The sequence below is a fragment of the Labrus mixtus genome, chromosome 17 (genome assembly GCF_963584025.1).
Source record: "Labrus mixtus chromosome 17, fLabMix1.1, whole genome shotgun sequence".
Classification (NCBI taxonomy): Eukaryota; Metazoa; Chordata; class Actinopteri; order Labriformes; family Labridae; genus Labrus; species Labrus mixtus.
This window is the reverse complement of record NC_083628.1, coordinates 6,985,947-7,007,921: the sequence shown is the minus strand read 5'-3', so window position 1 is coordinate 7,007,921 and position 21,975 is coordinate 6,985,947. Positions and strand designations below refer to the sequence as shown.

Genomic DNA, 21,975 nt, shown 5'->3' with positions numbered 1-21,975 from the left:
TTCAACAGAAAACATCTCTGGTGAAATCAATATCAAAATAAAATAAATCTCTCAAATGTTCAACATGAGATTTAGAATAAACTATTATGAAATAAAAGTCTCAGGTTGCATAAAGAGTCAAATCCTTCATGTCCTCCATGATATGACTCCCTGTTGCCCAAAAAACTTTTGTTTCCTCTTTGTCAGATGAAACTCTGAGGTCGAGATCCAGGAGTAAGCAAATCAAAACCCTCTCCATGTCAATAAAAATTAAACCCCATAGTCCAATGTTCACCTGCTTCTATGACTTGCCCTTCACTGTTGGCCCAAAAGTTTTCTTCTTGGGTGCAGAAGCAGCAGGTTGGGGTTTGGGTTTCGGAGCAGCTGCAGGCTTTTTAGGTTTGGGCTGCAGGGATTTAAGGCCCAGAATCTCACAGAACCTGTTGCACTGGTGCAAGGCTTTGAACTGGTCAATGAAGGTGGTGGCACAGTTTCCCTTGAAGCCCTTGTATCTAGAAAATAAATAGAATATGAATGCATAAATGTGCATATGTCAACAATTTGCATCTGTTATTGGTTTAAAATAAATGACTCACCCTTTTTTACACGTGGCTATTCCCACATCAGTAAGCCTCATTCCCACTCCTGAAAACCAAACAAAAACCAGACTGATACTTAGAAACTCTAGATTTTAAGTGTTCATAGAAAAAATGCAAACTTGTATTTTGGAGACATGTTAAAGTATCTAAATTCCCAACCTTGCATGTCAGTAACCAGAAGGTTTCCCTCAGTGTTTTGGTAGACCCAGTGCTGGAAAGCACAACATTTCTGTCCGGCCTCTGAGTCCCGTCTCATCAGGTTGATCTCTTTGCCATCTTTTACTGAATACTTGACAAAGTCACCAATCAGCTCCTCCTCCAGTGTGGCGTACGGGACGTCATTGGATGGACGGTGAACCAGGTAGATTGGAATGATCCTGGTGAAAGCATTAAATAAGTACTTTATTGTCAAAAACTATAAATGCAAAGAGAAAGCTTGGTTTTGTGCTTTATGTTTGTAGCTCTCCATGTAGTACACATCACTCACTCTGGGATCTCTCCAAAGGCTTCCAAAGACTGGGCTGCAGTAGTGTACGCCTTGATGTACTCTCTTGCTGTGTTCTGGACCTGGCACTCCTACAGAACAAAAAGCCCATTATAATACACCTACTCTGTGTATAAGAAGATCTATTCACACATAAATAACATATAAAGTCATTGGTGTTTTTGACGAGCAACAGAAGACACGAAAAGCTTAGATAAAAGTCTGTTTACTTTGAGGTCAGAACTCGTTGGTTGACCAAGTCTCACATTTTATAATTTTATGTATTTTTTATTGTCATTTATGTTCATACTGATACTATAAATGCACAGAGGGCATTAAGGTGAGAAAGGGAAGCATTTTCACCTACAGATACAGAAAACAAAGCTGTTCATAATTTTAAATTGAATCAAAACTTAATGACTTTAATGAGAATGTCAAACCTAAGTGAATGTTGCTGAATTCTTTGTGCAAATTTTTTTATCCAGCTATTAAAAAAAAATTCTTTCCAATTTGACATCAAATATCCAACAGCATTAGTCATAATGTATTCTGTCAACTTGAAGAACATTTTTGGTTATGTTAGTCAGAGTAATAAACGTTCCTGCAAGTATAAAAGTTTGTGCGGTAGGGATTTATTTATTTATTTAATTTTTTTCTTACCACTGTAACTTTTGCTGCTTTGCTAAAGTGCTCATGATGGATAGGCCGGGTCTTTGTAATATAGCAATAAGTAAGGTCTTTTACCTGCTTTTTGTAAAGTGTCTCCAGATAACACTTTGAGTTGACGCTATACAAATAAAAATTGATTGATTGATTGATTGATTGATTGATTGATATTGGGATAGTGTTACGATTATCTTATATATATATATTATATTATATATTGAATTTTATATTCATAATCTTGTGGCAGAAAAGTATCCTGTTAAATGTAACTTGGTACCTTAAGTGCATCATGCCCATAATCCAGCTATTGTAATGTATTAAATGTTTTTCTTACCTCTATAGCCAAGCTGAAGTTCTTCTGAACGAGCTCGTCATCGTTCTTGGTCCCATAGCTTATAGAAGTGTGCACTTTGAGCACACACGAGTCTCCGGGTAGTAACAAGGGTATCTGACCCGCATGCATCTTAGTCCGGAAGGCTCGCCGGTGCATCCCCTCCCCAAAGTGGATCTTTTCAGTAATTATACTGGCAGGTTGATTCTCTCCAAAGTATTGTCCAGATAAGAAATCCTCTTTAAACAGCAGCCTGGAACAGCGGACGTCCTCTTCTTCACCTTCCACCTCTACGGGGGCACCTAGAAGAAAAAAAAACAGATACAATGTGCCACCTGTTAGCTTTTCAAAACACATCACAGAAGCTCAAGTGTGTTATAAAGCTTGTTAGTGAATGATCATAACTTACATGTGATAGTCTTTGGAGTTGGAGGGATGACAATCTCACTAAGCACTGAAAAATAGACAAAATGAAGAAACGTTTGTAACTGTGCAGATTCCTCGTCCACTCTGAAGATAGCATGTAGTAAAGTTGTGTTTTATACCTTCATATGTAAGCAGATAGTCCAGCGTGACTGATCCATATAGACTGGTAAGCAGACACTGGTACTTGCCCAAGTCTTTATGGGATGCATTTGAGATGGTCAATGACGCTCTGCTCTCATCCCCTGCACTTCAGAGAGATGCACGGTGTCACAAAATACAGAAAAACAAAGCCATTTCAAAAAGCCACTTAACAATGTTAACTGTGTGCACTATACCTTCTCTTGATCTCAGCCAGAACAGTGCCATCCCTGCTCCAGGTGACAGTGTGGTTGGAGAACACAGCCGTAAACTGACACCACAGGCACAGACTCTGGGGGTCCCCGCTCACCGACACCACCTGGATGGGCTTCACTACCTTGATTTCTGCAGAAAAATGGTTTTAATAAGAGTGTGTTTTTACATGCAGGAGAACTGCTGATAAGTGGTTTAATGTATATTCCTTACCTTCCGTAGGTGTGCTTTTCTGTTTGACCACTTCACTGTAGGCCTTCTTACGAGTTGCCCCCGCATCAACCTTGGCTTTCTCTCCCTTGGCCTGGATGGAAACATCTGCCTTTGATAGTTTAGACTCAAAAACACCGACAATCTTTCCAAACTTATCCTCTGACAGTCGTCGTTTTTTAATATCATCGTTCGGAGGACTGGGAGAGCTTTTCGTCTGATGCTCTTTGTGGTCAACATGATGGGGCTTTTGTTCTCTCTGGGAAGCTTTGCCCTCCGTTTGCTGTAAGAGTTTCTCAGCACTATTTGACTTAATGCTGTCTTTTTGAGTTTTCCCAGATTTAGCATCTAGCTTGGCCTCAAACATCTCAATCCTTCCTTTCGCAGTCTTTGGTTTTGCTCCATTCTCAACTTCCACCAGTTGTTCCGCAACACATTTCGCTCCTGTTGCATTCGGAACATGTTTCTTCTTCTTTTTGCCATGTGGCTTGCTTGGAGCCTTCTCATTTGCAACACAAGTCTCAATCACCAATTTAACCTCTTTGTCCTCAAGCACAGCTGGAGTGTTCTCACTAGTATGGTTTTCTACAGTAAGGGGGTGGGTGTCCTGCTGTTTGCAAACTTGCTGGGTTGAAACATGGTTAGATAGATTCTCTTGTTTCTTGGTAGCTTGTACACCATGATGATGACTAGCTGACTTGTCTTTTTTAGAGCGTGTTTTGCCCTCTGAGCTTGATTTATGGGTTTTGTGAGGCATCTTTTCGGCTGACTTCTGATTTACCTCTGCCTTTTTGGATGTTATGTCTGTGTCTATGGGTTTTGCAAACCTGGGAGCAAACGGGTCGTTTAAATCTAAAGTAACATATGCAACACGATTCTTCTCTGAGATAAAAAAGTTATCTGCTGGAACAACAGCCAAGTTTGATAGCTCTCTACTGAGGTCATTAATATCCTCATGTATTGTTTTTCTCAGAGTAAAGGAACACTCAGTGTTAGAGTCCAGTTGGTTCTCTTTTGAAGATTTCTCAGAAGACTCTACTGTATTTTCCTTTTTAATAACCAAATCCTCATCACCTTTGAAAGAGTGTTTGTCAGTAATCCCATCCAAGGTTGGCCAGAGTGTGCAAGGTTGTATGTGATCACAACTGAGGTCTCTGTTGTCATTGAGATTCCTTTTGGCGCAAGTTTGATCTTTGTCCAAACTACTGCTTGTTCGACAGACGAAGGAGGAGCCAATACTGAGAGGAGCCAAGGGCATAATAAACCTAGGACTCCCCCCCTGTGGCTCCGACTGAAAAGCCCCGTCAAAGACTGGGAGTGTGCCTGATGTCACGTGTTCAGGAACATTAATATCCAGGTCAGGTTTTATGTCCCCACCTGGCACGTGCAAGTTTGTCGATGTGTGTACGGAAAGGAAATGAAGATCTGTTGAACATTCGATTCCTTTGCGATCAACCTCAGCTGGCCCACAGCTCCTTTTAGCTTCCTGCCTGTCGATGGAGTCTGGCTGGGAGACGCTGGGTTCTTCTGTCACGTTACACAGTTCACCTCCAAAGGGCTGCCAATGGAAATGGACAAAAATTAATAAAGAATATATTTGAAGACGTTTTAACAAAATGTACAGTTCTATGACTTGAGATTTTTGTCCATAAGAAATTTGAACGCCAAATGCTTCAGAATCGGAGCCTCAGAATCTATTGATACTGCAGTAATAATAGGATATAACTTTATAAAAACAGTTAATTTTGACAAGGCAGCCAATCCAAGGCATCATATATTTTAACTTCTGCTCTTAAACACATACCTTCCTATAGAGCCACTAAGCAGAACTTTCCAAAACACCATGCCTCTATATCGATTCCTACTGTCCATATGTCCTGCATCCAACTGAAATCTGCACTGTCGCTGTTATGAACAGGAGCTTCAGCTGTGCCTAAACCAATTTCTTTTCAAAGCCTCCTAGGTCTGTGGACCTGTTGCCGTTCTGATCCTGGGTTTTTAAAGGAGATGTGGTGGCAATGGGTGTGTTAAAGGGCGCACACAAAAAGAGAGAGCGAGAGAGAGGGAGCAAGGGAGGGTCATGTTTCAATCCTCAGCTGTGCTCTCCTTTCACCCCTCCACCCTGACACGCCATGGATGCATGCTATTATCATTGAAGTCTCAGCTATTATTAGTCGCCATTTCTGTCCATCTGAAGTTTTCCTCTCAGGCACTCCTGTTTCCTTCAGCACCCACAGCTGTCAGTCTTTGAGATGGGAGCCAAAGGACTTATCCAATAATAAAAAAGAATACAGCATAGGCGACAGTCCTTGGGTGTAAAATGAATGGCTCCAGTCCAAAGCAAGGTGACAATATTTCTGACTCTGACGCGTGGTGACAAACGTGGATTTCACTCTCAGGAGTACTCTACGTACCTCCTGACTGGCTTTCAATACTTTGAGTTAGTATGACAACACTGACAAGGGCAACGGCGAGAATGTCTCTTACTGTTCTGGCCATGTTTCCAAAGTACGTGACTGATTTATCTGTTGGCCAGCACTATTGATGGAAAGGTGACCGCTCTTATTCTTTCTATCGTAAAGGGTGAATCTTTCCACTGCTTTCTCTCTGCCACACACTCCAGAGAAGGTGACTTGTATTTGTGGGCTATATATCTGCCTGTACATGTGAGTGTGCATTTCATGCTTTCTTTGCCCAGGCTACATGTCTACATTTAACAAAACAAGCGTTAGAAACTTATAACTAAACAGTCAATAAAGTAAGTCATCTTACCTCATCCATTATCAGCTCTGCAGGTGCATTTTGATCCTCCAAATCTGTATCCTCTGTTATATTAAGTATGATTGAATCTTCTTCATTGCTGATGAGGCTGTCTGTCTCCGCAGACTCCACATATCCACCAAAGTGACAAATATCAAGATAAGCAGAAGTAGTGGATCCAGGAGTTACACCTTTGTCAAATCCTCCAGAAGAGGCCACTGTAGCTGCAGATGATCCCGTAAGTGATTCCTGATGTGACGGGTATTGAGAGCTCTCAGCCTGGCTGCCCTGGATCTCTTCTGACACTTTTTGTCCTGGTGCGGCTTGTGTTGAATCACATAAGGATTCGACACTCTGGAACGCCTCTCTGTCGTGGAGCTCACTTCCACCAGATTCAGGACTCAAAAAGAGGCAGCCCTGCCCGGAGAGGATGGATCCCCCTGGGGTGTTTGGTGCCTCATGAGGCTGATCCTGGACACCCATGGGTTGTTGCGAATGTGCCTGCACTGCTGCCGCTTGACCCTTTTCTCCTTTTGAAGTGTCTCTATCTATGTGGGTATTTACCTCTGCTAGTGCCTGTGTCAAAGCATCTATCTCAGCCCCTATCTCTGTGAATGCAGCGGTAAAGTCCTCCGGTGGAGCCGAGATGATCTCCGTCCAGTCTGAGAGAGCACTTGCCCAGCTGTCTACTGATGACCACCTCTCAACCGGTGGCCCCCAACCTTTGGTGTCATCGCTGGACCAGCCAATCACCTCGCTTCCATCAGGGTAGTAACCTGATACTTGTCTCTCTCCTGGGGGAAAAGACCAGTCACTGGTATCTGTGAGCACTCCTTGCATCACAGAATAACTTGTCTTGTTCAAAACATCCCTGTCTTCTTTATCCTCATGTGTCAGATACTGGCATGCATCCAGCCACAGCTCGATAGGGCTGTCACTTTCACATTTTTGGAGGGTTGTATCAGTGACCTCTGCTGTCCCCTGTCCTGCATCATTTCCTGACATCCAGCCTGCCTCACAGGGATCCACAGGTGATCCAAGCCTTGCATTATCGCTCATGTGTGACTCATAGTCCACCATAACTTTCTCCTCACTTGAGCCGTGATGACGTGGTTTAACCAGGTTTACTGAATCATTCATCAGGACATGTGTATCACAGTCAGGGTCTGCCGACATCCCCCCTGTTTCTGATAATTGCTGGTGTTCTGGACATTTAATCTCCTGGGGCTCTACATTAGGACTTAGGATAAAGTCCTGTGTCTCACTTTCAAATATATAAAGCTCTGACACTTGTGCCATGGATGCATCACTCTCCAAACTATCTGACCTATGTGATAAAGACCTTGATTGACAAGTGACTTGCCCGAGTTGAGGACTAGAACTAGGGGTGGAGGGAGACTCGGTGAGAGATGGCTTCATCAAGCCCCCAGAAGTACATGACATGGCCTCGAAAGTTTGAGCTGGACTGTTTTCGGAAAAAGCGAGTGATGGTTCTTGTCTAATGTCTGGAAAAGATTCAGATAGGGGGGAAATAGGGTCATGAGAGATTTGAGATAAAAGAGGTAACTGAGGTTTTGATGGGCCAAAAGGGCTACCAACCCTAAAATCATCATCCTTTGATACAGGCTCTGTACATGGTGAAAAACACTCTAAATCTGATCTGAAGTCTGAGTCCTTGCTTTTCCCCTGAAGAAGGTTTTTGGAAATATTTGACAAAGTCAAAGTCTCGATCGATTTCTCATTGAGGTCTGAAAGATCTGACACAGTCTCGTATGCAGACATTTGGCTTTCTGTGGGAGTGTGCAGAAGAGGGAAAGAGTTTAAATCCACTGCTTGACATGCTGTAAGAGGTGTTGGTGACGGTGTTTGGTCGTCTGCGCAAAGGGGCAAGAGATCCATCGGGACTTAAGCTGCGTTGCTTGAGGAGATTGCCAGCAGCACGACTCCAGCTGCAAACACTGACTTCAGGCCACGATTTTTGATGAGGGTCACAAAGTTCTGTGCACACATTGTTTGTGCTGGGCTTTTCTTGTATCATTTCCTCCCCTGGGTCCAAACTTTTCCTAATGTTTATAGATTTTGAACCTGTAGAGGGATTAACAGAGAATTATCAAACTTCAAAAGAAGAAAAGTGAAGCAGTCAAATCATTCCTGAGCTTTTGCTCATGTGCTTGTTTACTTCCTCAATCAGAAGTATTTTAAGTAGAGACCCACTATCTCCATCTAGCTGTTAATCTTAGCAGCAGGAGATGTCCCTTTAAATGGCATACTGTGTCTATTTAAGACACTTTTAAAGGACACTTAAGATACCTTACCAGCAGGAAACCTTCCTGTTGTTGTTACTCTGCAGCTGATAAAAATGTCTGGTTAGTTGTTGCAGATTACATGCGCTACTTCTGTTGGTTCATAACTGAAGGAAAGTAAAATATATAGTATATTAATTAGCAATGTATTACTATGAACTCTGATAGCTAGGACACTTATTGAAAATAGTTACTGAATACACCATCTGATGTTCTAAATTGAGAGAATTGTTAAAAATCTGGAATCAATCGTTAATTAACAGAAAACAAATGATCAAATTCATAAACTATAACATTGATGCTCACTTGAAAAGGGGAGACTCTGTAGCTATTTATTAACCCCAGCTTGATATATGATATTTTCTTAACCTCCCTCAACCTTGAGTCCTCAAAATGGAACATTAAATATTGCACAAGATCTCTGTTTAATAATTCTACAGCATATCTCAAAGCAAAGTTAGACAAGGTTCAAAACACCATATGCCTTAGTGTATTGTGTTATAAGTCAATTTCACAAGGATTTCCTGAAAATTTCAGACTGCCCCTGAAGTCTTCCTGAGTTGCACTGTGACACTATAATGAAAACTTTCGCTTGTATATCAGTGCTACGTGCAGTTTGAAACATCTGCAATATCAGCAAAAGAGCGGGGGTGAAAATACAAGCTAACAGAAAACATAATGAAGCAGATTTGTGACGTGCATGGAGATCGTACCGGTCGTGTGCATACAGTCTGTGGACATAAACATCACCATCTCTCCAGATTTCCTGAACATTTCCTGTTGCATTCTCACATCAGCTCACCCCAACTTCACACAGTAAATCAGAAGGCGGGCAGGAAAAAAATCTCAGGTAAAGTCGGAGGGAAACATTTGGCTGTTTGCAGTTAAACATGCAGCTCTGTTCTGTGCAAAACTACTTTAAAGATAGGTTAATTGAAATCAAAAATGTATACCAAATAAAACCTCCTGTTTCAGAAAATGTGTTAAACTACATGAAACTACTACATGTAGTTTACAAAATTACTGTACAATTACTACATGTAAAACTCCATAATTTAGAAATATGTGCCAAACATTAAGTATCATTTATCTGCAGGTAGCCATCCTAATATGTTGGTTACAACAATGATGATCTACCTGATTTCTAATACAAGGGACATCTCCTTCTATTTGTCACTTTCCTCAGCAGCAATCAGATGGGGCCTTAGGCTAACGGTCAAAGCTTTACTGTGCCTTTAAAGAGCCTCACTATAAAAAAAAAGAAAAAGTTTCCCACTACCTGACAAATATGCAGAGGCCTGACGTGAAGTGTTGAAAGGGGGCGCTTCAAAACATGCACCCTGATACACAAGATTGCAGGAGGGGAACTGATGGCACGGATGCTGGAAAAATACCGGTGCATCTTCACCCATGACCTGCATTCATCACATTCCAGTGAAGGACACCTAGCAGAGCACTTCAAGCCTCAAATGTTTACTACGATATGAACTTTAGACAGACATTTGACAAACAGCTTAAACACATCACCAAAAACTTACAGACTGCAAAATCTAACCATGATGAAATGCTCCTGTTAGAGTTAAAAGTTGTGTATCTATTGTTTTATAGAAACATCATTCACATCAGCTGTATCAAACCTTAATACATTATCTTAACACGGTCAGAGATGCATTTTTAAACAACCTAACATATAAAAGTACCATACAGCTATTTTAGATCTGATTATCACATGCGTTATAAAAAGTCCATACAATAAGTTAGGGACTTGTAACATTTAAACTGGACAGTAGTCAGTGTTGTTGGTATGCTTGATTTGTTTATTAGATAAGGCTTGATCTGCACTGACATTAGAAAACAATAAAATTGTCAACACCTGCGTGACAGAGAGCAGGAAAGTGTAATTCGATTACATCTCGACCATCCGTGCTAAAATAGATCCATCCTCGGTCACACAACACTCCCAAGACGCCCGCTGCGTCTTTAAGGCTTAAAGCTGTATACGTGAATGACTTGCTTGAAAGACAGGCACGCAAATCTTAACACACTGTTGACAAATAACAACAAAAGCTGCCACAAAGTGTAAGACTTTCTCAACTATGAAAGCGATGGCTGAGCTAAATTAAAAAACATGTAAAAACAACATATTTGTAAGTCAGTCAGTGGATTCACCTCTACTGTTTGATAAAGTCACCATGATACAAAACAAGCACAGCAAAGTGTGTATGTGTCAACATGTCAGTGATGTATCAGTGTGCTGTAGGCAAAGCCGAGTAATTGACAACTTGTGTCATTTCCAAAGAAAGCCACAAACAAATGTCAATCAAGTGACCTCCCAGCTGATTCACACATGACAACATTATTAAGTATTACTTGACGCATTAAAACAGAAGGGGATTTCCAGCCATGCATGCAGTACGTACCCTTTTCATTGTGGTGTAGCTGAGGATATCAACCTATGATGTAGGACTTGAGAATGAGCTCAGGCAGAGCTGACGGTCTCGGGGTGAGAGTCTATTTTTAAATGTTGTCCCCCGCAAGTACAAAGTCAGATACCTGATCTTGTAGACATGTGCCGATCTTGAACATTTCACACTCAATATCTATATTTACAGTCTTTTTCAAATAATGGCCTACTTTACAGAGTGACTTGAGAGAGATTTTGTTTAGGGACTGTTTTGACTCTTGCTAGTGAAAGGAGTATTAATAAGAAACTATATCTTTAGAGTACGGGGTAAGGTTTTGATACATTATTAATGCTGCGGTCATTTTCCTTTTGAATTTTGAGAAGGATAGAAAACTCAATTCTGTTATGTTTGTGCTAAAGCCTTAAGGTGACATTTATTTCTACAGGTTATCTGACAATCATCAGTTTGCCATTTCTATACTGATCAGCCGAAAAAAAAAAGGTCCTGGACAAAGAAAATCTGGAGTGACATACGGTTATAACCAAAAGCTAAAAGTACGGTTAGCAAAGTTTTTACTCCTTTTCAGTGTTTCATGAAGCACTGTCAAATGGTAATGTTAGCATTCAGCTACCTCCTAGCTAACATTAAAATAACTATACGGCTGGGTCATCAGTAAGACAACAGCTAACATTAGCCTTAAAACCACTTTCTTGCTGATATTACAGTTAGCTTAAATGTAACCCTTCTGTTCATATCTTCATCATATAAAGATATAAAATGCTAAAGGTAGCATTCATCAACTTCCTTGCTAATATTTGGGACTACATAGCGCGGTTATTATTGTTATTATTATGTAATAAACATTTTTGTGAACTGAAACCAAACTAAGAACGAAGCTTTACCAAATCACGATAACTAACACAATACTAAGGGGATTTTTTAAAGACATTGCTTGATAACTTTCTCTGAAGCATTCACAATATAAGACAAAAAAAACTAACACTAACACAAGAACTAGTCAAAACTTTACTAAAAAATAAACATTTTCCCAAAATGAACTCATGTTGAAGTATATTTTTGTTCCAATAAATGGCAAACCTCTTTTCCACTGGCACTAATTGGGTTCAAAATTCTTAAGAAAAAAAAAAAAAAGCCGGACAAAAAAAGGCAACAAACAAAAAACAAACAAAACAAAGGGTACAGTTTGTTTTCCACACACAATAAATGTATGAATAGTAAATATTCTTTTGATATGAAATTGTTTACAGTGCACTCGTGACATTTGGGGTCATGTTGTTCTGGCAGCTGTAACACCCTAACTACCCTGGCATAGAAACAATACACTGTTGTCAGTGGCCAAAACAAACTAATGAGACCTTACTTGGCTTTTCTGGAAGACTGTCAGTCGTCAATTATCCTGCCCCAGTGTGACAGTGATTAAATGTGACTTTGCTTCTCATTTATTCAATAACTCATTTCATATGCAGTGAACACAAGCTAATCCCTGATGACATAAATGGCAAGTCAGTTTCCAGTAATTTGAATGGTCCAATAACTCAGTTGAAGAGTGATAATTGAAGTCAGGACGGCTTGCATGACTGTTGTTTGTTTTTCAAGTAATGAAACAGTTAGCAATTACTCACCTGCTCCCAATGTCCGAAGTTGGTAGGGAAAAGGGTGAATTTAAGACTACGTCACATCACAGTGCTTTGCGCCTATTTGTTTCTTTTTTGTTGTTTGGGATTGTGTCATTTCAAGATTGGCAACGGAGCATGAATAACCACGTCCACCTAGCTCGCCGCCATAACGAGAAGTCCTCATCACAGTGCTTTTGAAAGTTTTACATCTTTTAACTACATGAAATGTACATGAGACAATTTCAGATTCTTACATTTCTGTACGCTAATTGTGAAGCTACAGCAACTGATGATTAGTGTAGCTTAGCATAAGAGAAACAATTACTGTAGCTAGTCTGGTAATCTTTTAGTTTCAGAGTTGCTGGTAGATTCATTATTTGAACAGAGCCCAGCTAACTGTCTCCCCAGTTTAAAGAATTAATGCTAAGCTTCTTGAGTGGTAGGATTTAAGAGGGGAGTTCATCTTTTTATCTAACTTTCAATCAAACATACACATTTTCTAAAATATTAAGATTTGTCTGGACTTAAAGAAAAATCGGATTGACTTAAGACTTAAAAAGGTCATCCGTTTTTATTTTATTTTTTATGATCCAAGTTAACTTTAAAAAAACAACTCAAGCTTTGGGGCCTATGATGACACATTTGATTTGATAAAAACTGTATGTAAACACCTGGAGAGTCCTTTGAACTCTTTCAGTCTCTTAATCTAATATTGGAATATTTTCTCACAACTTCTCACATTTACCAAAACTAAGGTGGTGTCATATTTTTGGTTGAATAATCAAACCCTCTGCAGAGTTGTTTACTAAGATAAGTGCATGTCATTTCCCTGCGTGTCTTTTAAAAAACCTGCTAACTAAATGTTGTTTCATAAACACCGTAAATGACTGTTTTGTAACCGTTTTTTTCTTTACTGCTCTTGTATAATCGGTCTGTGACAGGTGGTTGGGTGCAGATGGTTTCCCTGCTATAAAATCACCACATTGTAAATTGTGGTTTAACTACAAAGACCTTCCAATAAAACAGGAATGTTTCAAGTGTCCAAGTTTCTAATTAAATAAAGAAAACAAATCTTTTAGATTATTTTTAGATAGTACACTCGTAGACTCCTCCAACAACTTTGGCATAGCACTGTGCAAAGATACTATTGTTAGAGTGTGTGTACGAGAAACCAGCGCTGAGTTTTATGAATGATGCACACACACACACACACACACATACACACACACACTACATTTTTTGTATTGCTACGACTGCAATTTACTGCAGAAGCTGAAGACACAAGCCATTAAAATGTCCTTTCAATCTTTTTGTGCCATTATGTAACACTCGCATCCACACCTGTCATTATGGAGCCGTGTAAATCTCCCAAGCAACAAGCAAATATAAATGGACTATTAGTGCGAGTTTATGTAGATCTATGTTTTTTTTTTCAGTTTAGGCATTTATTTAACTTTTTGAATTCAGTAAACTTTTTCGAATTCCCTTGGATTAGGGCTCATAAAGACTTTTGCGAGATACTCGGTTTTTCAAAACATTCAGACCAGAAAAATATATTATACACATCATGTCTACAGTAACCTTTATCCAACAACTTCATATAAAAAGAAAACTATCACAAATATCAGTCTTCTACATAATTGGTACTTTTAATTTTGAAATACTTAGGCTCCATACTTTTATTATTCATGAATTAATGCATGACTTCAACTTGTACACTGAATAAGTACATCAGTTATACAACGGATCTGAAAACAGCATTAACATTTGAAAAGCTCCATCACGCTCATATATGTTACAACATCTTGAGCATGTTGTTGTGGGGTTTTGGGTGGGACATGGCCCCTTGTGGACTCTCGTAGTCACAGTGGGGGAAGTGTCATCTTACCAAAGCAAGATGTATTTTTACCCCATGTTGTTGCACAGTCTGCCTCAGCTTGGTGTCTGCCTTCCTTCCCCCAACAGCATTAGGGTGGAAAATGGTGCTACACATGTAAGAAGTGTGCGTCACAACCACGTTTTGTTTGTGTGGGTGCTTGAGAGAGTCAGCTGAAGGATGCTTTTCCAGACCTCATAAAGGCAGGAACGTCACAGCAGACAAATTGTAGACACACCTTAACAGTGTTATTAAAGAAATAGGAAACCATATTTGGCATTAATCTTACACCATCAAGAACCCAGCGTTCTCCATATTTCTCTGATATAGGACATTGTTTTATTGAAAGAATTGGATGCTCAATCTTGAAATGTATGCAAAAACTTCTGGAGGGATTGAACAATTAAGCTGACAAATTGTCAGTGCCTGGACAGCAATTGACAGTGAGGGTCATCTAATGCTGCAGTGAAAATCCCCACATAAGGAGTTTGTTTCTGTGCCAGCAGCAGAAGGATCAAAGTATTCCTTTGAGGCTGGTCACATAGGAATACTCAACTTAATGCAACACATAACAGAGCAAATACCCTGCATAGCTCGAGTGCTGCGATAGAAACGTAACTGTGCTTTTTGTGCGTCACAAGAAACGAAAAACCTTTGTTATGAGCTCATCAGTTGAGTCAGTTTCACTTGTATATTGTGACTCACTGTCATGGAAAGTGCTGTGAAAAACTGTCTAAAACTAATTAAGTGTATACAGAAGACTGCAGGGAAACATGATGAAGCCATTCAAATGAATCCTATCATCTTCAAGAGGGAAATACTTTTGCTATCTTAGTCCCTAATTACTTCAAACTTTAAATGAGATTGTGCCCTAGAAACACGATTAAAGATGGTGATACAGTTATGTGACTCCACATATAACTCTGTGCTTAATACACAAGTAATTGTCCTGAATTAATCATCTCTTTGTATTTATTCTGACCTGTAAAACGTCTCATTAAAATTAAGAAGAGAAAATGAATACCCCTATACAAAACTGAAAAATTGAAAGGGACAGTGTTATATTTAAATTTCAGACATTCAAGTTTTTCAACACCATTTCTTTTTATTTCTTCAAGAGTAGCATTTATTATTGTTACTCTGGTCTTTAAAAAAATATACAAGACCATTTCAGCAGTTGAAAATGATAAAATCAGCTTCAGTGTTGAGAAGTCTTCCTGGCGTGATGATGTATGACTGAAGACTGCTCATTCCTAGGGTCAGTTTTATTGTTCATTCAGTATGTAGTGCACAAAAAAAAATCAAGTCATGACATGAGAGGGCCACGGAGCAGACAGATTAGTCATACCACATGACTGTATTATATTTTGCAAGGGTACTTCATAAAAGACGTTTCTTATATTTTCTTCACAAAGGTTTCTTTTTGTGTAAGTATAAGAGCCTTGTTTTATTCCTCACAGGCAGAACAGTTCAAGGATTGGCTAATTTCTCTACAGTTTAAAGAACTTATAGTTCCCTTCCACATATTTTAGAATGGATTAAATGTTTATAAGAATTTTATATCCAAGCCGATATCTAAAATATCTTTATATGCAGACGATATAATATTGTACATGTTAAACTGTTAACCCCAAAATCAAGTCTGTTTTACAGAAGCAGGTTATTTTTTCTCCAACTCTGCATTCCAGCTATTTTTGATGTTTTTGGTTCTATTTGCATTAGTATAATATCATATTTTCCCCTGTATCACAGTAAAGGTATACGAAGGAGTTGATTTAAACGATAGTATCTTATTTGTGTGTGAGCTGCAGGATGTTTGGAAGTTTACAGTAAATACTGGCTTCAAAATCAAACTTTTGTCTTCTTAGAAACAAACATTTATTTTCAACAAAAGAGAGCATTGGCATAGCTTACAAGGCACAGATGAAAAGAAGAACAAGTTAAAGGGTGTCAATTGTATAATTTTGTGACTGCTGATTTGTTTTATTTACAGCTCCATTTTAGGTTGAGGTATGGCCTCTCAATCAGCACAGTGAGCACATAGCTCACAATGAGTGTGAGTGAAAGGTGGCCAAGGAACATGTACATCTAAAAAACAGAGGAGACACACAACACATTACATTATAAGAAACATAGAGCAACCAACCAATGACGGTAAAAAACTTAAATTAGGTTTGATGAAACTGTCCAAAGAACTTACAAAGTTGATGTCTGAGTAGTGGATCGGTGTCTCCTGTAATCCGATGTAGACGATGATAAAGACAGGATGTGATAGATAGCAGGCAAAACTTATGTTGGAAAGAGGACCCCAGACATTCAATGACAAGAAGCTGTTGATAAAACCTTGAGGAACAATGAGACAAATTGAAAATTAGGTGGTAGAGATTTATCAGTGTATGTTTCTACCCTTATATTTGTCTTAACAAGAGGTATGCATGTATTTGTTTAACAAAATCATCCATTTGGGTTTATATACAGTACTTCAGAGAGAAAGGTAAGGGCCCCCGCATTCTCCCGATTATTTTCATATTGCTTTAGTTATCATTGAAATGTTACTGCCATGAGTAAGAGTTTCAACGCACAAAGAAGCAAATACTTAAATATATGCTTATTTGAAATTGTGTATTGTTTGTCCTAAATGTTAGAAGACTAAAGAACATCCCTGCCCTTGGTTTACCTCCATAACCCTCCTCACAGGCCACTATGATCCAGGTCACAGCCAGAGCCCAGACAGGTCTGTGCAGCCCCTGGTAGAGTGCATGTGGCACAGAGGGATAGGGTGGTGTCTCCTTGAGGACATAGGCCAGTCCAACCAACGCAGCCATGACGGACAGGCAGCAGGACCAACCAAGTGTTGCCTGCCACTGAAACAACAAAGAGAAATGAGAAGTAAATCAGTGTGAAGGCAGGTTAGTCAATCTGTTTGGCTTGAAAATAATTCAAAAGAGCATATGATATTTTCTCATATCTAGTTAAAAAAATGTTTTAAGATCTGTGTGGCGTTCTCACCTTTTTCTTTAACAGATGATCTTTCTTTGTTGTCAAATATATTCCAGTCAAGATCCCTATCAGAAAGGGTCCATATCTCGTGTAGGGTTTCACATAGTAATACAAGACGTAATGCTCAGATGTCCTGGAAAAAAATAATAGGAAAGAAATCTAACGGTTTTTACATTTTTTTTACAGAAACTGGCTACCTTAGCCTTTGAACTCTCTAACTTCGGAGATACACATTCTAAAATGTACAGGGTGAGGAAAAACATTGGACATGTAAGTCACATTTCATGCATTTGGTTTAAAGCTGTTTGCATTATATCAGCGTCCGTATGTCTTACAGTGTAGAGGGCTGAAAGACTGGAAGATGAAGGAGCGCAGTTATAACAGTACTGGTCATAACGGTTGTCAGCAGAAGGCCTCCAGCAACAAAGGCAAACACACCTTTGTTTCTGATAAATGAAACACAGGATGATGATGAGTTCAGGACAGGAGACTTTGGCTAACAAATACAATATTTTTCCAAAGTAAAAGACTTAAAAATCACTTTTTTTCCCCAGAATCACTTTAAAGGACTTACAGTCTGTAAAAATAGATCAACACAGGAGTGGTGGCGTAGCACTGAAAGTCCAGAGACAGGTACCATGTCCAAGGAATACACTGAGGAGAGAACAGGTGATAAAATTGGTCTGTAAAGAAATACAGTTTGTTGAAATGGAATTTTAGTTCATTTAAACGTCTAAGCTACTGCTTGAACTCACAATTTCATGGACTGGAAGGAGGTTACTAATCAATAGCAAGTTAGCCCACCAGTAAGTCTTACAATCCATTAATGTATCTATGAATGGGAACCAGTAGGGCCCCCACTGGACCAGAGAGATCAGGCCGATGGTTAGAAACATAATAAACAGATGCAGTGGTTGGATTCTGTCGAAAAAGAAAGACAATACAAATTTGTTTAATTTGTTTACCCCAGCAAAATAATGAAACAAATCTAAATCTTTTTTGGTCGTATTTCATAAACAGTGACACAGATAGATTATCCTAACTTTATAGAGTGAATGATTATCATACAGTACCTTTTAATCCTCCTGAAGAGGTAGCTGATCACCAAACTGGGGCTCAGTTTGTCTTCAGCCCTGCCTATGGAGCCCAGCAGGGACCTTGCACTAAGCAGACCCCTAAAACACAAAAACTGCACTAGAAACTTCTAAAACTAGCCAGGAAAATATAAAATATGGTAAAACAACTACAGCTTTAAACTGCACATTGTTTCAGTCTCACCCAAGAAGTAAAAAGGTGTCTACAGCCAAAAACACAGGTCCACTCATGGAGAGCACATACAGAGGGCTGCTTTCTGCTGTCTTCTTCCAGTTTTTGTAGTTATCTGTGATGGAGACAACGCAGTGCAAGAATGTGAAATTAGTTAGTAAAGAGCAGATGAAAGTGGCAGGGAGATTTGTCATACCCAGGTTGTTTATGACGGGGAACTGTGCAGAGTGTCCACATATGATCCATAACAGGCTGAGAACACGGATGCCATTCAGGGATGAGAAGCCTCCTTCTCGACTACACGAGGAGGTGCTCAAAACACCCTGGCTCGCAGTTTGTAGAGAGAACACCTGAAGGCACTGATACAAACAGCTTCGAGGAAAACACAGTGTTTTTGGGCTGGTGCTGTCTAGGAAAGATGGGTACACTTTAAATCTCAGCTTTGCAGGGCATAAATGCATCATCTTGGAAGTATTTTTAGGAAGTCGTGTACTTACTTCTACTGTTTTCTTCTGGAGAGTTGCTGTTAATTTCAATACTGGAGGAGCCATTGGTCTGCATCGTCCCATAAAGGCCAAGGCTGGCATTTAAAGAGGAAGACTCTTCTGCTGGGCTGACCTCTCTGCTCCTCTGCCTCCTTATCAGAGTTGTAAACAAGGTAGCAACAAGAGGAATTGCAACCATAAGGCAACACACAAACCTGCAGGAGGAAATAAACCATTTTACACTTCAAAAAAGTCCTGGGAGTTAGCCTTGCAGACATATATTCAACATGCAGATAAGACAGTATAGAAGATTTTAAAAAAGTCCAATTATATACTGACAGGCAGGTGATATCTGATGCATCAGGGGTAATAGTGTTGGACATACAATGGGTCATGATTAAATCCTGAGTCGACTCATTGACCAGGATGTGTGGTAAAGGAGGAATGAGGGACGTCTGACCATACTCAAGTCTTCCTGTCAGAAAAGCATGTCACAAGTAATACAATACAAGTATTGGACTGACTGAATAATCCACAGTGAGTGCAGAGAGAACAGATTTATCACTGACCATAAAGCACCAGCATTTGCAAATCCTCTTCTTCACATGAGTCTGGAACACACACACCCACAAAGTACTGGGCCGTTCCCTAAGGTAAAAGTATAAAACTTTGTTCAGGATCACCTAATCTCACCTGATGAGATTTACTTTCCTCTTATATCACTTTTTGTTCTTACCTGCCTCAGGAACACCTGGCAGTACCGTCCAGAGAATGAAGGGCCCTCAGCAGAGCGACACTGATGCAGTAAGCCGGGCTGGTTAGAGTTACCTCCTTCAACATTGCTGCCCATCTTTCCAAATGCATCATACACTGACACAAAAAAAAGACACAAGCAACATCACATAACACACGCACAAAAAGCTACTTAGTGATTCATACACCATCCACAATATGTAAATTGAAAAACATGCTTAAATTAATACTGACCATTGATTATGATTTCCCATTTATTTTTGATTTGCTTATTTTGTTCAATTAAATTTTTTGGTGACTGAACTGAATTGTTTTGAACCACTACAGAACAAATTTTTACATATGAGCCCATATTTCATGCTTTAATTTTAATATTTTTCAGTAATCAATATGTACGTGTTATTAATAAACACAAATTATATTTTGAGTTTCATGTACTACTATATTACTCTGCTATACAATGCAAAGGTAAAACTGTGATAATACAAAACATATCTCACACACATGATCAGTTTTTCACGTTATTACTACCGGTAATTAAAAAAAATGACAAAACTATAAGTCCTTTCAAATATTTAAGAAATAAATCTTGTTATTCTTATTTTACTAACCTACAGGAAACACAGAAGCAATCTAGAACTAAAGCTTTAGATCTGTCTTTAATAGTATTTTCATTTTAAATTACAAAAGTTAACAAGATTTTATGATATAAAAGACTCGTTATCAAGCTTTCGTTTCCTTCTTCAACCACCTGCCACATGGGAGAAACAGCGCCCCCCTTGGGTTGCAACGCTTAGTGATAGCAGCCCTGTGTGGTCAAAAACGGTATTGCACCCTAAATAACAGTACGTCAGGTAAAGTCAGACTACTAAGGAGACGCGGTCACAATGAAGTCTTCACAAACTATTATTACAGACAGGTCTCCGGTAGAGAACATTAAAATGTTGAATCCAGCGATACACTCACAACACACAATCATAGACTGTAAAACCAGCAAGTTAGCAGATTCCCAAACAGGCGATAAACAGATAAACTGGCGAAAAAACTAAATGATAAACGTTGCAAGAAGTGTTTGGAGATGTTTTACATGGATATGGACCAGGCTACTTTAAAGTAAGTATCACACTATAGTCTGTCTGCCTCTTTATCTCCTGTTTCAACAGGTGTTCTGTCGAATAGTGCTACCCATCGAAATTTGCTACCCACCATGCGGCTGCAGTACAGAGATCATTATTTAACCGTCTAACGAGCTATGTTTCCTCTGAAATCTTCAGTAAAGGTTTTTATCAAAGGGTTTCAAACTATGTTTCCCCTGTCTCTTCAGAGTAAATGCAGCGAGTTGTGGTGTTATAAACTGGGATCCTTTAGGAAGGTATTTTTCTACAAGGCAGCAAATCTCGACAGAACACATCGGTTTAAAATCTCTGTTTTCCTGGGTTATTTTCGTATAATGTGTTTTTTTTTTTTTTGAGGATTTTACTGTGTACATTACCCGTTTTGCAACTAGCTGTAGTGTTATTGTTTTCTTTCTACTAATAATCAGTCACATGCATAGGAATATATATTTTTTATTATTTTCTATTTTTTATTTACAAGTTGCTCTGTCGACTTTTGGATGTGAGTTATTAGGCTAGGGCTTTAATATAAATATAAATTATAAAAAAAGTTCCATCAGCAATTATAATAACTTTACCAACTTGTACCATCTTCATATTGATTGTAATCCCTTGAACTTCCTCTGTATAGTTGGCATTAATAAGTAGCTGCAATGTGATAAGACTGTTAGTTATGTATTTGACACTAAACTGATACTTTCAGGGAAGGAGAAAAAAAAGCTTTTGATCACTGTGTGTATATTTGTATTCTGTGAAATCGCAAAAATAAAAGTGTATAATTTTTTTTACAATGTGAGCCAAGGTGTTTTTTCTAAAAGTTTACTGTGCTTTGTTTTGCATTGCAAGTTGAAGCACATTACAGATCTTATAATGTCTGATCTAATGACTTTTTTTCTTTCTTTCATCATTCCCATAGATTGCCTGTCTAACTGCTTTTGATCCACTCCATAACAACCGACTCTACAACTAAAATACAGTAAGAAATGTACTCTGAAACACAGCAACACTTACTGAGAACAGCATAGTCTTTCGGCCTGTCCTGGTTGATTTCCCACAGGAAAGTGGTGGTATCCTCCATACACCTTTGAGACACATTCAAATCCTGTGTGTTGTCCAAGGCTAAGCTACACCCTGCAAATACAAGTAACACCACCGAACTCAGGGCCATTTTCAGGGCGTAATGCATTTTCTTACAGCGTATGTGTTTAAATAACATTGTAGGGGTGACATCGTCATCACAAAGGTAGCGTGAAATTCAATTTGCATGGGATGGATTGAATACTTGCTTTGGCAACTGCAGGTTGTCTCCACCTGGTTCTTTACATCAGG

At 39.1% G+C, this 21,975-nt stretch overlaps 2 protein-coding genes across 2 annotated transcripts; both read right to left on the bottom strand.

Annotated features, from left to right (window-relative positions):
• Positions 1-241: 241 nt before the first annotated feature.
• On the bottom strand, positions 242-10,602 carry alpk2 (alpha-kinase 2). The gene is made up of 11 exons (XM_061061381.1): positions 10,530-10,602; positions 5,819-7,891; positions 3,050-4,604; positions 2,821-2,968; positions 2,605-2,732; positions 2,469-2,513; positions 2,063-2,361; positions 1,066-1,154; positions 738-955; positions 576-624; positions 242-491 (listed from the first exon to the last, which is right to left on the bottom strand). The coding sequence occupies exons 2-11, from the start codon at positions 7,703-7,705 to the stop codon at positions 281-283; spliced, it is 4,629 nt and encodes a 1,542-aa protein (XP_060917364.1). The 5' UTR covers positions 7,706-7,891; positions 10,530-10,602; the 3' UTR covers positions 242-280.
• Positions 10,603-15,875: 5,273 nt separating this feature from the next.
• On the bottom strand, positions 15,876-21,814 carry oacyl (O-acyltransferase like). The gene is made up of 15 exons (XM_061061926.1): positions 21,658-21,814; positions 19,515-19,648; positions 19,348-19,426; positions 19,118-19,253; positions 18,791-18,993; positions 18,490-18,702; positions 18,306-18,408; positions 18,101-18,202; positions 17,783-17,948; positions 17,602-17,681; positions 17,363-17,473; positions 17,037-17,160; positions 16,705-16,891; positions 16,228-16,370; positions 15,876-16,115 (listed from the first exon to the last, which is right to left on the bottom strand). Exons 1-15 carry the CDS (start codon positions 21,812-21,814, stop codon positions 16,011-16,013), a joined length of 2,043 nt encoding a protein of 680 aa, XP_060917909.1. The 3' UTR covers positions 15,876-16,010.
• Positions 21,815-21,975: the final 161 nt, after the last annotated feature.

Coding starts and splice junctions, on each gene's coding strand:
- alpk2 (XM_061061381.1), bottom strand. CDS start 7,705: ATGGATCTCTTGCCCCTTTGCGCAGACGACCAAACACCGTCACCAACA. Junction 1,155..2,062: donor ACTTCAGCTTGGCTATAGAG/GTAAGAAAAACA, acceptor TTTGTTCTGTAG/GAGTGCCAGGTCCAGAACAC. Junction 625..737: donor TCTGGTTACTGACATGCAAG/GTTGGGAATTTA, acceptor TTTGGTTTTCAG/GAGTGGGAATGAGGCTTACT.
- oacyl (XM_061061926.1), bottom strand. CDS start 21,814: ATGGCCCTGAGTTCGGTGGTGTTACTTGTATTTGCAGGGTGTAGCTTA. Junction 19,254..19,347: donor GCAAATGCTGGTGCTTTATG/GTCAGTGATAAA, acceptor CTTTTCTGACAG/GAAGACTTGAGTATGGTCAG. Junction 17,949..18,100: donor CTCTTCAGGAGGATTAAAAG/GTACTGTATGAT, acceptor CTTTTTCGACAG/AATCCAACCACTGCATCTGT.